Source organism: Scyliorhinus torazame, chromosome 13 (assembly GCF_047496885.1).
Source record: "Scyliorhinus torazame isolate Kashiwa2021f chromosome 13, sScyTor2.1, whole genome shotgun sequence".
NCBI classification, from domain to species: Eukaryota; Metazoa; Chordata; class Chondrichthyes; order Carcharhiniformes; family Scyliorhinidae; genus Scyliorhinus; species Scyliorhinus torazame.
The window spans coordinates 226029394-226043068 of record NC_092719.1 but is presented as its reverse complement, the minus strand read 5'-3'; the positions used below and the strand labels follow the sequence as shown (position 1 = coordinate 226043068).

Here is a 13675-nt window from a genome sequence, read left to right as displayed (position 1 = left end):
ATCTTACCCTTCTTGAGGTAAAATGACTATTCACAATAACGTAATTGCAGTGTTAATGTAATCCTACTTGTGCCATTAATAAAGATTATTATAAAGTCTAATGTTCCAGTCACATTTACTCTGTATCCAACTCCGCGCTGTACCTGTCCTGGGAGTGTTTGATGGGGACAGTGTAGAGGGAGCTTTACTCTGTATCTAACCCCGTGCTGCACCTGCCTTGGGAGTGTTTGATGGGGACAGTGTAGAGGGAGCTTTACTCTGTATCTAACCCCATGCTGGACCTGTCCTGGGAGTGTTTGATGGGGACAGTGTAGAGGGAGCTTTACTCTGTATCTAACCCCGTGCTGTACCTGTCCTGGGAGTGTTTGATGGGGACAGTGTAAAGGGAGCTTTACTCTGTATCTAACCCCGTGCTGTACCTGTCCTGGGAGTGTTTGATGGGGACAGTGTAGAGGGAGCTTTACTCTGTGTCTGATCCCGTGCTGTACCTGTCCTGGGAGTGTTTGATGGGGACAGTGTAGAGGGAGCTTTACTCTATATCTAACCCCGTGCTGTACCTGTCCTGGGAATGTTTGATGGGAACAGTGTAGAGAGAGCTTTAGTCTGTATCTAACCCCGTGCTGTACCTGTCCTGGGAGTGTTTGAAGGGGACAGTGTAGAGAGAGCTTTACTCTGTATCTAATCCCGTGCTGTACCTGCCCTGGGAGTGTTTGATGGGGACAGTGTAGAGGGAGCTTTACTCTGTATCTGATCCCGTGCTGTACCTGTGCTGGGAGTGTTTGATGGGGCCAGTGTAGAGGGAGCTTTACAAAGAACAAAGAACAAAGAAATGTACAGCACAGGAACAGGCCCTTCGGCCCTCCAAGCCCGTGCCGACCATGCTGCCCGACTAAACTACAATCTTCTACACTTCCTGGGTCCGTATCCCTCTATTCCCATCCTATTCATATATTTGTCAAGATGCCCCTTAAATGTCACTATCGTCCCTGCTTCCACCACCTCCTCCAGTAGCGAGTTCCAGGCACCCACTACCCTCTGTGTAAAAAACATGCCTCGTACATCTACTCTAAACCTTGCCCCTCTCACCTTAAACCTATGCCCCCTAGTAATTGACCCCTCTACCCCGGGGGAAAGCCTCTGACTATCCACTCTGTCTATGCCCCTCATAATTTTGTAGACCTCTATCAGGTCGCCCCTCAACCTCCTTCGTTCCAGTGAGAACAAACCGAGTTTATTCAACTGCTCCTCATAGCTAATGCCCTCCATACCAGGCACCATTCTGGTAAATCTCTTCTGCACCCTCTCTAAAGCCTCCACATCCTTCTGGTAGTGTGGCGACCAGAATTGAACACTATACTCCAAGTGTGGCCTAACTAAGGTTCTATACAGCTGCAACATGACTTGCCAATTCTTATACTCAATGCCCCGGCCAATGAGGGCAAGCATGCCGTATGCCTTCTTGACTACCTTCTCCACCTGTGTTGCCCCTTTCAGTGACCTGTGGATCTGTACTCCTAGATCTCTATGACTTTCAATACTCTTGAGGGTTCTACCATTCACTGTATATTCGCTACCTGCATTAGACCTTCCAAAATGCATTACCTCACATTTGTCCGGATTAAACTCCATCTGCCATCTCTCCGCCCAAGTCTCAAAACAATCTAAATCCTGCTGTATCCTCTGACAGTCCTCATCGCTATCCGCAATTCCAGCAACCTTTGTGTCGTCTGCAAACTTACTACTCGGACCAGTTACATTTTCCTACAAATCATTTATATATACTACAAACAGCAAAGGTCCCAGCACTGATCTCTGTGGAACACCACTGGTCACAGCCCTCCAATTAGAAAAGCATCCTTCCATTGCTACTCTCTGCCTTCTATGACCTAGCCAGTTCTGCATCCACCTTGCCAGCTCACCCCTGATCCCGTGTGACTTCACCTTTTGTACTAGTCCACCATGAGGGACCTTGTCAAAGGCCTTACTGAAGTCCATATAGACAACATCCACTGCCCTACCTGCATCAATCATCTTAGTGACCTCCTCGAAAAACTCGATCAAGTTAGTGAGACACGACCTCCCCGTCACAAAACCGTGCTGCCTCTCACTAATACGTCCATTTGCTTCCAAATGGGAGTAGATCCTGTCTCGAAGAATTCTCTCCAGCAATTTCACTACCACTGAAGTAAGGCTCACCGGCCTGTAGTTCCCTGGATTATCCTTGCTACCCTTCTTAAACAGAGGAACAACATTGGCTATTCTCCAGTCCTCCCGCACGTCACCTGAAGACAGTGAGGATCCAAAGATTTCTGTCAAGGCCTCAGCAATTTCCTCTCCAGCCTCCTTCAGTATTCTGGGGTAGATCCCATCAGGCCCTGGGGACTTATCTACCTTAATATTTTGTAAGACGCCCAACACCTCGTCTTTTTGGATCTCAATGTGACCCAGGCTATCTACACCCCCTTCTCCAGACTCAACATCTACCAATTCCTTCTCTTTGGTGAATACTGATGCAAAGTATTCATTTAGTACCTCGCCCATTTCCTCTGGCTCCACACATAGATTCCCTTGCCTATCCTTCAGTGATGTGGAGATGCCGGCGTTGGACTGGGGTGAGCATAGTAAGAAGTCTTACAACACCAGGTTAAAGTACAACAGGTTTGTTTCGATGTCACTAGCTTTCGGAGCGCTGCTCCTTCCTCAGGTGAATGAAGTAGTGGGGGTGTGGGGATGACCTTGGCAAGATGTTCATCGTCATCAATGACGTGTTGAAGGCTGTGAAGAAGATGACGTAGTTTCTCCGCTCCGGGGAAGTACTGGACGACGAAGGGTATTCTGTCGGTTGTGTCCCATGAACATCTTGCCAAGGTCATCCCCACACCCCCACTTCTTGCCTTCAAACAACCGCGCAACCTCAAACAAACCATTGTTTGCAGCAAACTACCCAGTCTTCAGAACAGTGACCACGACACCACACAACCCTGTCATGGCAATCTCTGCAAGACGTGCCAGATCATCGACATGGATACCACTATTACACGTGAGAACACCACCCACCAGGTACGCGGTACATACTCGTGCAACTCGGCCAACGTTGTCTACCTCATACGCTGCAGGAAAGGATGTCCCGAAGCGTGGTACATTGGCGAGACCATGCAGACGCTGCGACAACGAATGAACGGACATCGCGCAACAATCACCAGGCAGGAATGTTCCCTTCCAGTCGGGGAACACTTCAGCAGTCAAGGGCATTCAGCCTCTGATCTCCGGGTAAGCGTTCTCCAAGGCGGCCTTCAGGACCCGCGACAACGCAGAATCGCCGAGCAGAAACTTATAGCCAAGTTCCGCACACATGAGTGCGGCCTCAACCGGGACCTGGGATTCATGTCGCATTACATTCATCCCCCACCATCTGGCCTGCGAAATCCTACCAACTGTCCTGGCTAGATGTAATTCACACCTCTTTAACCTGGGGATACCCCATCTCTGGATCTGTAAAGATTTAATCACCTGCTAATGCTCGCTTCCAAGCATTGTCTGGCATCTTTGAATTTGTCAATATATATGTTTCTGGAACAGACCTCTTCATTCACCTGAGGAAGGAGCAGTGCTCCGAAAGCTAGTGACATCAAAACAAACCTGTTGGACTTTAACCTGGTGTTGTAAGACTTCTTACTATCCTTCAGTGGGCCAACCATTTCCCTGGCTACCCTCTTGCTTTTTATGTACGTGTAAAGAGCCTTGGGATTTTCCTTAACACTATTTGCCAATGACTTTTCGTGACCCCTTCTAGCCCTCCTGACTCCTTGCTTAAGTTCCTTCCTACTTTCCGTATATTCCACACAGGCTTCGTCTGTTCCCAGCCTTTTTCTTTTTGACGAGGCCTACAATACAATTTACTCTGTATCTAACCCCGTGCTGTACCTGCCCTGGGAGTGTTTGATGGGGACAGTGTATAGGGAGCTTTACTCTGTATCTAACCCCGTGCTGTTCCTGTCCTGGGAGTGTTTGATGGGGACAGTGCAGAGGGAGCTTTACTCTGTATCTAACCCCGTGCTGTACCTGCCCTGGGAGTGTTTGATGGGGACAGTGTAGAGGGAGCTTTACTCGGTATCTAACCCCGTGCTGTACCTGTCCTGGGTGTGTTTGATGGGGACAGTGTAGAGGGAGCTTTACTCTGTATCTAACCCCGTGCTGTACCTGTCCTGGGTGTGTTTGATGGGGACAGTGTAGAGGGAGCTTTACTCTGTATCTAACCCCGTGCTGTACCTGTCCTGGGTGTGTTTGATGGGGACAGTGTAGAGGGAGCTTTACTCTGTATCTAACCCCGTGCTGTACCTGTCCTGGGAGTGTTTGATGGGGACACTGTAGAGGGAGCTTTACTCTGTATCTAACCCCATGCTGGACCTGTCCTGGGAGTGTTTGATGGGGACAGTGTAAAGGGAGCTTTACTCTGTATCTAACCCCGTGCTGTACCTGTCCTGGGAGTGTTTGATGGGGACAGTGTATAGAGAGCTTTACTCTGTATCTAACCCCGTGCTGTACCTGTCCTGTGAGTGTTTGATGTGGACAGAGTAGAGGGAGCTTTACTTTGTATCTAACCCTGTGCTGTACCTGTCCTGGGAGTGTTTGATGGGGACAGTGTAGAGGGAGCTTTACTCTGTATCTAACCCCGTGCTGCACCTGCCTTGGGAGTGTTTGATGGGGACAGTGTAGAGGGAGCTTTACTCTGTATCTAACCCCATGCTGGACCTGTCCTGGGAGTGTTTGATGGGGACAGTGTAGAGGGAGCTTTACTCTGTATCTAACCCCGTGCTGTACCTGTCCTGGGAGTGTTTGATGGGGACAGTGTAGAGGGAGCTTTACTCTGTATCTAACCCCATGCTGGACCTGTCCTGGGAGTGTTTGATGGGGACAGTGTAGAGGGAGCTTTACTCTGTATCTAACCCCGTGCTGTACCTGTCCTGGGAGTGTTTGATGGGGATAGTGTAGAGGGAGCTTTACTCTGTATCTAACCCCGTGCTGTACCTGTCCTGGGAGTGTTTGATGGGGACAGTGTAGAGGGAGCTTTACTCTGTATCTAACCCCGTGCTGTACCTGTCCTGGGAGTGTTTGATGGGGACAGTGTAGAGGGAGCTTTACTCTGTATCTAACCACGTGCTGTACCTGCCCTGGGAGTGTTTGATGGGGACAGTGTAGAGGGAGCTTTACTCTGTATCTAACCCCGTGCTGTACCTGTCCTGGGAGTGTTTGATGAGGACAGTGTAGAGGGAGCTTTACTTTGTATCTAACCCCGTGCTGTACCTGTCCTGGGAGTGTTTGATGGGGACAGAATAGAGGGAGCTTTACTCTGTATCTAACCCCGTGCTGTACCTGTCCTGGGAGTGTTTGATGGGGACAGTGTAGAGGGAGCTTTACTCTGTATCTAACCCCGTGCTGCACCTGCCTTGGGAGTGTTTGATGGGGACAGTGTAGAGGGAGCTTTACTCTGTATCTAACCACGTGCTGTACCTGTCCTGGGAGTGTTTGATGGGGATAGTGTAGAGGGAGCTTTACTCTGTATCTAACCCCGTGCTGTACCTGTCCTGGGAGTGTTTGATGGGGACAGTGTAGAGGGAGCTTTACTCTGTATCTAACCCCGTGCTGTACCTGTCCTGGGAGTGTTTGATGGGGACAGTGTAGAGGGAGCTTTACTCTGTATCTAACCACGTGCTGTACCTGCCCTGGGAGTGTTTGATGGGGACAGTGTAGAGGGAGCTTTACTCTGTATCTAACCCCGTGCTGTACCTGTCCTGGGAGTGTTTGATGAGGACAGTGTAGAGGGAGCTTTACTTTGTATCTAACCCCGTGCTGTACCTGTCCTGGGAGTGTTTGATGGGGACAGAATAGAGGGAGCTTTACTCTGTATCTAACCCCGTGCTGTACCTGTCCTGGGAGGGTTATCTGTGAAAGTGGGTTTGTGTTGATCAGGTATTACATTTTTTGTATTGATGGTTTTGTTTCAATAATCAAAATTATGTTTTTGACAGACCATGTGAAAGTTCACTATAATTTCAACATGGAGGTTTCAGACTTACTCCCAAAATTCAATGATGGGGGAGCGTTTATCCGCCAGCTCGTTGCAGCTGATGTTGGCGGAGGTGGAGTTAATGATGGTCCCGTTGTGGCACTGACCGTGCAGGAAGACTTCGGTGCATTCTGGAGTGTTCCATGAGTTTCCACATGTCGCCCAAGGAAGGTTATTGGTGAAGGAATGGATGAGATAGTATAAGCCCCATGCAAGCACCATGATATAATACGTGTTGCAGAAAAACACGATCACCATTGAAGCGAAGCCCAAACCTGCAAAAGGTGAAGACACAGGTGAAGAATCTTTTCAAATAGCTCTCTCAGCTGGCGATTGGTTGATGCGGTTGATTCTTTGTGGGTTTCCCAACGAAGGACCCCCCCATGTCCAGGACAGCTTCGCTCAGGGATCCACTGAGGAATGATTAAACCATCCAAAACGTTCCAAATCCTGCAGATTGCAGACTGAGCTGAGGGAGAGGGAGGTCGTCCACAATCTTGTGGCCCTGAAGAAGATTAAGTGCGGATGTGATCCAGGACCCAGGGAGGGGAAGAAGGTTGGGATGATGGGATTAACTCGGAATGAGAGCAAGGGCACAGTGGCTCTCTGTTGTAGCAGAGGCAGCAACACCTCAGGCAGAATGGGCCAAGCGGCTCCTTCTCTGTCGCAGGAACACTGATAATTAAACAGACTTTCAATTTGTTCAACTTTCCTGATTGTACAAAATGCCCCAAAAGCTTTTGAAATTGGTTTGACTCTGTTCTTCTTGCTGCGATTGTATTCATCCTTTCCCGTCTTGGCCTTTTTCTGAGGCCGCAGGTGGACAGATTAACCCATTGCCAAGTGTTTGGGATCCAGTGGACCCTCACCCAGGATTCTGACTGCGGTGTGAGGGTGTCACTCTGTGGGAGCACACAGCCAACCGCAAACACCGACTCCAGGACAACCAAACGTCCAGGAGACATTTCAATGGCAATATGTTAAGTGTCGTTCCTAATCTAGATTTATACAACCAATCAAAGAACGGCAATGCAGGGAGGTTGCTATGATTCTGATTCAGTTTTCTCAACCCCACTGTGGATACAGATTGAGTCCCTGCCACATAGGAACACATCGAGACATTTAAGCACCAAGTCATTAGGTTAGGAGAAGACCATTCGGCCTCTCGAGTCTGTTCTGCCATTCACTAAGAACCTGGTTGGTCAAACACTTAACGCCATAGAGGATTTTTTCCCCCATGTCCTCAATAACGTTTTGTCAACAAAAGTCTCCCAGCCTCAGATTAAAAATAAATAATTGATCAAATCATCAACTGGAGTTTATGGAAGAACATCTGGGGCGAAATTCTCCTACCCGCCTCGCCCCATTTCTGCGCCGACCGGCCGGCGGGAGTCTCCGTAACACCGGCCGGTCAATGGGGTTTCCCATTGTGGGGCAGCCCCACGCCGTCGGGAAACCCCCGGGCGCCGGCAAAACGGAGACTCCCGCCGGCGGAGAATGACGCCCCTGAAATATACATTTTCCAGAAAGGTTTGGCTCTAATTGTTCGTCTCTGTCACTTTCATACAATGCGAAGGAAAATAGCCTATCACACAGCATCCAAACCGTAACATATTAACACACAACATACTAATTGTAACATCCTAACACACAACATACTAATTATAACATCCAAACACAAAATATACAAACCGTAACATCCTAACACACAACATACTAATTGTAACATCCTAACACACAACATACAAACTGTAACATCCTAACACACAACATACAAACTGTAACATCCTAACACACAACATACAAACTGTAACATCCTAACACACAACATACAAACTGTAACATCCTAATATAGAAACTGTAACATCCTAACACACAACATACACACTGTAACATCTGAACACACAACATAAAAACCGTTACATCCCAACATACAACATACAAACTGTAACATCCTAACACACAACATACTCACTGTAACAGCCGTACACACACCATACAAACTGTAACATCCTAACACACAACATACTAATTGTAACATCCTAACACACAACATACAAACTGTAACATCCTAACACACAACATACAAACTGCAACATCCTAACACACAACATACACACTGTAACATCCTAACATACAACATACAAACTGTAACAGCCTAACATACAACATACAAACTGTAACATCCTAATACACAACATACAAACTGTAACACCCAAACACAAAACATACAAACTGTAACATCCTAACATACAACATACACACTGTAACATCCTAACATACAACATACAAACTGTAACATCCTAACATACAAACTGTAACATCCTAACACACAACATACAAACTGTAACATCCTAACGCACAACATATAAACTGTAACATCCTAACATACAACATACAAACTGTAACATCCTAACACACAACATACAAACTGTAACATCTTAACACACAACATACAAACTGTAACATCCTAACACACAACATACAAACTGTAACATCTTAACACACAACATACACACTGTAACATCCCAACACACAACATACAAACTGTAACATCCTAACACAGAACATACAAACAGTAACATCCTAACACACAACATATACACTGTAACATCCTAACATACAACATACAAACCATAACATCCTAACACACAACATACACACTGTAACATCCTAACACACAACATACACACTGTAACATCCTAACATACAACAAACACACTGTAACATCCTAACACACAACATACAAACTGTAACATCCTAACATACAACATACAAACCGTAACATCCCAACACACAACATACAAACTGTAACATCCTAACACAGAACATACAAACTGTAACATCCTAACACACAACATACACACTGTAACATCCTAACATACAACATACAAACTGTAACATCCTAAAACACAACATACAAACTGTAACATCCTAACACACAACATACACACTGTAACATCCTAACATACAACATTTAAACCGTAACATCCTAACACACAACATACACACTGTAACATCCTAACAAACGACATACACACTGTAACATCCTAACAAACGACACACACACGGTAACATCCTAACACACAACATATACACTGTAACATCCTAACATACAAACCATAACATCCTAACACCCAACAAATAAACTGTAACATCCTAACATACAACAAACACACTGTAACATCCTGACACCCAACATACATACTGTAACATCCCAACATACAACATACAAACTGTAACATCCTAACACACAACATAGACACTGTAACATTCTAACATACAACATACAAACCAGTAACATCCTAACACACAACATACAAACTGTAACATACTAACGCACAACATACAAACTGTAACATCCTAACACACAACATACACACTGTAACATCCTAACACACAACATACACACTGTAACATCCTAACATGCAATATGTAAACCGTAACATCCTAAAAAACAACATACAAACTGTAACATCCTAACACACAACATACGCACTGTAACATCCAAACATACAACATTTAAACCGTAACATCCTAACACCCAACAAATAAACTGTAACATCCTAACATACAACAAACACACTGTAACATCCTGACACCCAACATACAAACTGTAACATCCCAACATACAACATACAAACTGTAACATCCTAACACACAACATACACACTGTAACATCCTAACATACAACAAACACACTGTAACATCCGAACACACAACATACAAACTGTAACATCCTAACATACAACATACAAACCGTAACATCCCAACACACAACATACAAACTGTAACATCCTAACACAGAACATACAAACTGTAACATCCTAACACACACCATACACACTGTAACATCCTAACATACAACATACAAACCGTAACATCCTAACATACAACATACACGCTGTAACATCCTAACAGACAAAAAATAAACCGTAACATCTTTTAAAAAAACATACAAACTGTAACATCCTAACACCCAACAAATAAACTGTAACATCCTAACATACAACAAACACACTGTAACATCCTGACACCCAACATACAAACTGTAACATCCCAACATACAACATACAAACTGTAACATCCTAACACACAACATACACACTGTAACATCCTAACATACAACAAACACACTGTAACATCCTAACACACAACATACAAACTGTAACATCCTAACATACAACATACAAACTGTAACATCCCAACACACAACATACAAACTGTAACATCCTAACACAGAACATACAAACTGTAACATCCTAACACACAACATATACACTGTAACATCCTAACATACAACATACACACTGTAACATCCTAACATACAACATTTAAACCGTAACATCCTAACACACAACATACACACTGTAACATCCTAACAAACGACATACACACTGTAACATCCTAACAAACGACATACACACGGTAACATCCTAACACACAACATACAAACCGTAACATCCTAACATACAACAAACACACTGTAACATCCTAACACACAACATACAAACTGTAACATCCTAACATACAACATACAAACCGTAACATCCCAACACCCAACAAATAAACTGTAACATCCTAACATACAACAAACACACTGTAACATCCTGACACCCAACATACATACTGTAACATCCCAACATACAAACTGTAACATCCTAACACACAACATACACACTGTAACATCCTAACATACAACATACAAACCCGTAACACCCTAACACACAACATACAAACTGTAACATACTAACGCACAACATACAAACTGTAACATCCTAACACACAACATACACACTGTAACATCCTAACACACAACATACACACTGTAACATCCTAACCTACAATATGTAAACCGTAACATCCTAAAAAACAACATACAAACTGTAACATCCTAACACACAACATACACACTGTAACATCCTAACAAACAACATACAAACTGTAACATCCTAACACACAACATACATACTGTAACATCCTAACATGCAACATACAAACCGTAACATCCTAACAAACAACATAAAACCGTAACATCCTAATACACAACATACACACTGTAACATCCTAACACACAACATACACACTGTAACATCCTAACACAGAACATACACACTGTAACATCCTAACACACAACATACACACTGTAACATCCTAACACACAACATACACACTGTAACATCCTAACATACAACATATAAACCGTAACATCCTAACACACAGCATACACACTGTAACATCCTAACAAACAACATTCAAACCGTAACATCCTAACACAGAACATACACACTGTAACATCCTAACACACAACATACACACTGTAACATCCTAACATACAACATATAAACCGTAACATCCTAACACACAGCATACACACTGTAACATCCTAACAAACAACATACAAACTGTAACATCCTAACACAGAACATACACACTGTAACATCCTAACACACAACATACACACTGTAACACCCTAACACACAACATACACACTGTAACATCCTAACAAACATACAAACTGTAACATCCTAACACAGAACATACACACTGTAACATCCTAACACACAACATACAAACTGCAACATCCTAACATACAACATATAAACCGTAACATCCTAACACACAACATACAAACTGTAACATCCGAACATACAACATATAAACCGTAACATCCTAACATACAACATACAAACTGTAACATCCTAACACACAACATACACACTGTAACATCCTAACATACAACATATAAACCGTAACATCCTAACACACAGCATACACACTGTAACATCCTAACACACAACATACACGCTGTAACATCCTAACATACACGCTGTAACATCCTAACACACAACATACACGCTGTAACATCCTAACACACATGTATTTTAGGAGGTCTGATAAAGAACGGATATACACAGTGAATGGTAGGTCCTTAGAGAATGCTGAGGAACAAAGGGACCTTGATGCACAAGTCCATGGATCCCTGAAGGTGGCAGCAGAGGTAGAGAGGGTGGTGAAGAAGGCACACACAATGCTTCATCAGCGAGGGCACAGAGTATAGGAGCAGGGATGTCTTGGTACAACTTTATAAAACATTGGTTGGGACACAGGTGGAATGTTGTGTCCAGTTCTGGTCGGCCCACAATCGGAAGGAGATGATTGTACTGGCGAGGGGGCAGAGGGGATTCACCAGGACGTTGCCAGGGCTGGAGTGTTTCAGCTATCAAGAGGGGCTGAGGTTGTTTTCCTTAGAGCAGAGATGGCTGAGGGGGCGATCTGTTGAGGTATGCAAAATTATGATAGACACAGATAGGGTAGATGGTAAGAATCTGTTCCCTGTGTCAGAGGTGTCTAAGACCAGAGGGCACAGGTTTAAGGTGAGGGGTAAGTGGTTTAGAGGGTACCTGAGGAAACATGCTTTCACCCAGAGAGTGGTGGAAATATGGAACGTGCTGTCTGAGAGGGTGGTGGGAATATGGAACGTGCTGTCTGAGAGGGTGGTGGGAATATGGAACGTGCTGTCAGAGTGTGGTGGGAATATGGAACGTGCTGTCTGAGAGGGTGGTGGGAATATGGAACGTGCTGTCTGAGAGGGTGGTGGGAATATGGAACGTGCTGCCGGAGGGGGTGGTGGGAATATGGAACACTCTGTCTGAGGGGGTGGTGGGAATATGGAACACTCTGTCTGAGAGGGTGGTGGGAATATGGAACACTCTGTCTGAGAGGGTGGTGGGAATATGGAACGTGCTGCCGGAGAGTGTGGTGGGAATATGGAACGTGCTGTCTGAGAGGGTGGTGCGAATATGGAACGTGCTGTCTGAGAGGGTGGTGGGAATATGGAACGTGCTGTCTGAGAGGGTGGTGGGAATATGGAACACTCTGTCTGAGAGGGTGGTGGGAATATGGAACGTGCTGTCTGAGAGAGTGGTGGGAATATGGAACACTCTGTCTGAGAGGGTGGTGGGAATATGGAACACTGTGTCTGAGAGGGTGGTGGGAATATGGAACACTCTGTCTGAGAGGGTGGTGGGAATATGGAACGTGCTGTCTGAGAGGGTGGTGGGAATATGGAACACTCTGTCTGAGAGGGTGGTGGGAATATGGAACGTGCTGTCTGAGAGGGTGGTGGGAATATGGAACGTGCTGTCTGAGAGGGTGGTGGGAATATGGAACACTCTGTCTGAGAGGGTGGTGGGAATATGGAACGTGCTGTCTGAGAGGCTGGTGGGAATATGGAACACTCTGTCTGAGAGGGTGGTGGGAATATGGAACGTGCTGTCTGAGAGGGTGGTGGGAATATGGAACACTCTGTCTGAGAGGGTGGTGGGAATATGGAACACTGTCTGAGAGGGTGGTGGGAATATGGAACACTCTGTCTGAGAGGCTGGTGGGAATATGGGACACTCTGTCTGAGAGGGTGGTGGGAATATGGAACACTCTGTCTGAGAGGGTGGTGGGAATATGGAACACTCTGTCTGAGAGGGTGGTGGGAATATGGAACGTGCTCCCTGGGAGGGTGGTGGGAATATGGAACACTCTGTCTGAGAGGGTGGTGGGAATATGGAACACTCTGTCTGAGAGGGTGGAGGGAATATGGAACACTCTGTC

The 13675-nt window shown here is 45.2% G+C and overlaps 1 protein-coding gene across 3 annotated transcripts in view; it reads right to left on the bottom strand.

Moving 5' to 3' along the window:
• The window catches only part of LOC140388646 (sodium- and chloride-dependent creatine transporter 1-like), a 270017-nt gene that overhangs the window by 76975 nt on the left and 179367 nt on the right, over nt 1-13675 (bottom strand). For all 3 annotated transcript variants that reach the window (XM_072473114.1, XM_072473113.1, XM_072473116.1), the window contains exon 4: nt 6078-6342. In XM_072473114.1, the coding sequence (XP_072329215.1) occupies nt 6078-6342 (265 nt within the window). The remainder of the gene's footprint in view (nt 1-6077; nt 6343-13675) is intronic.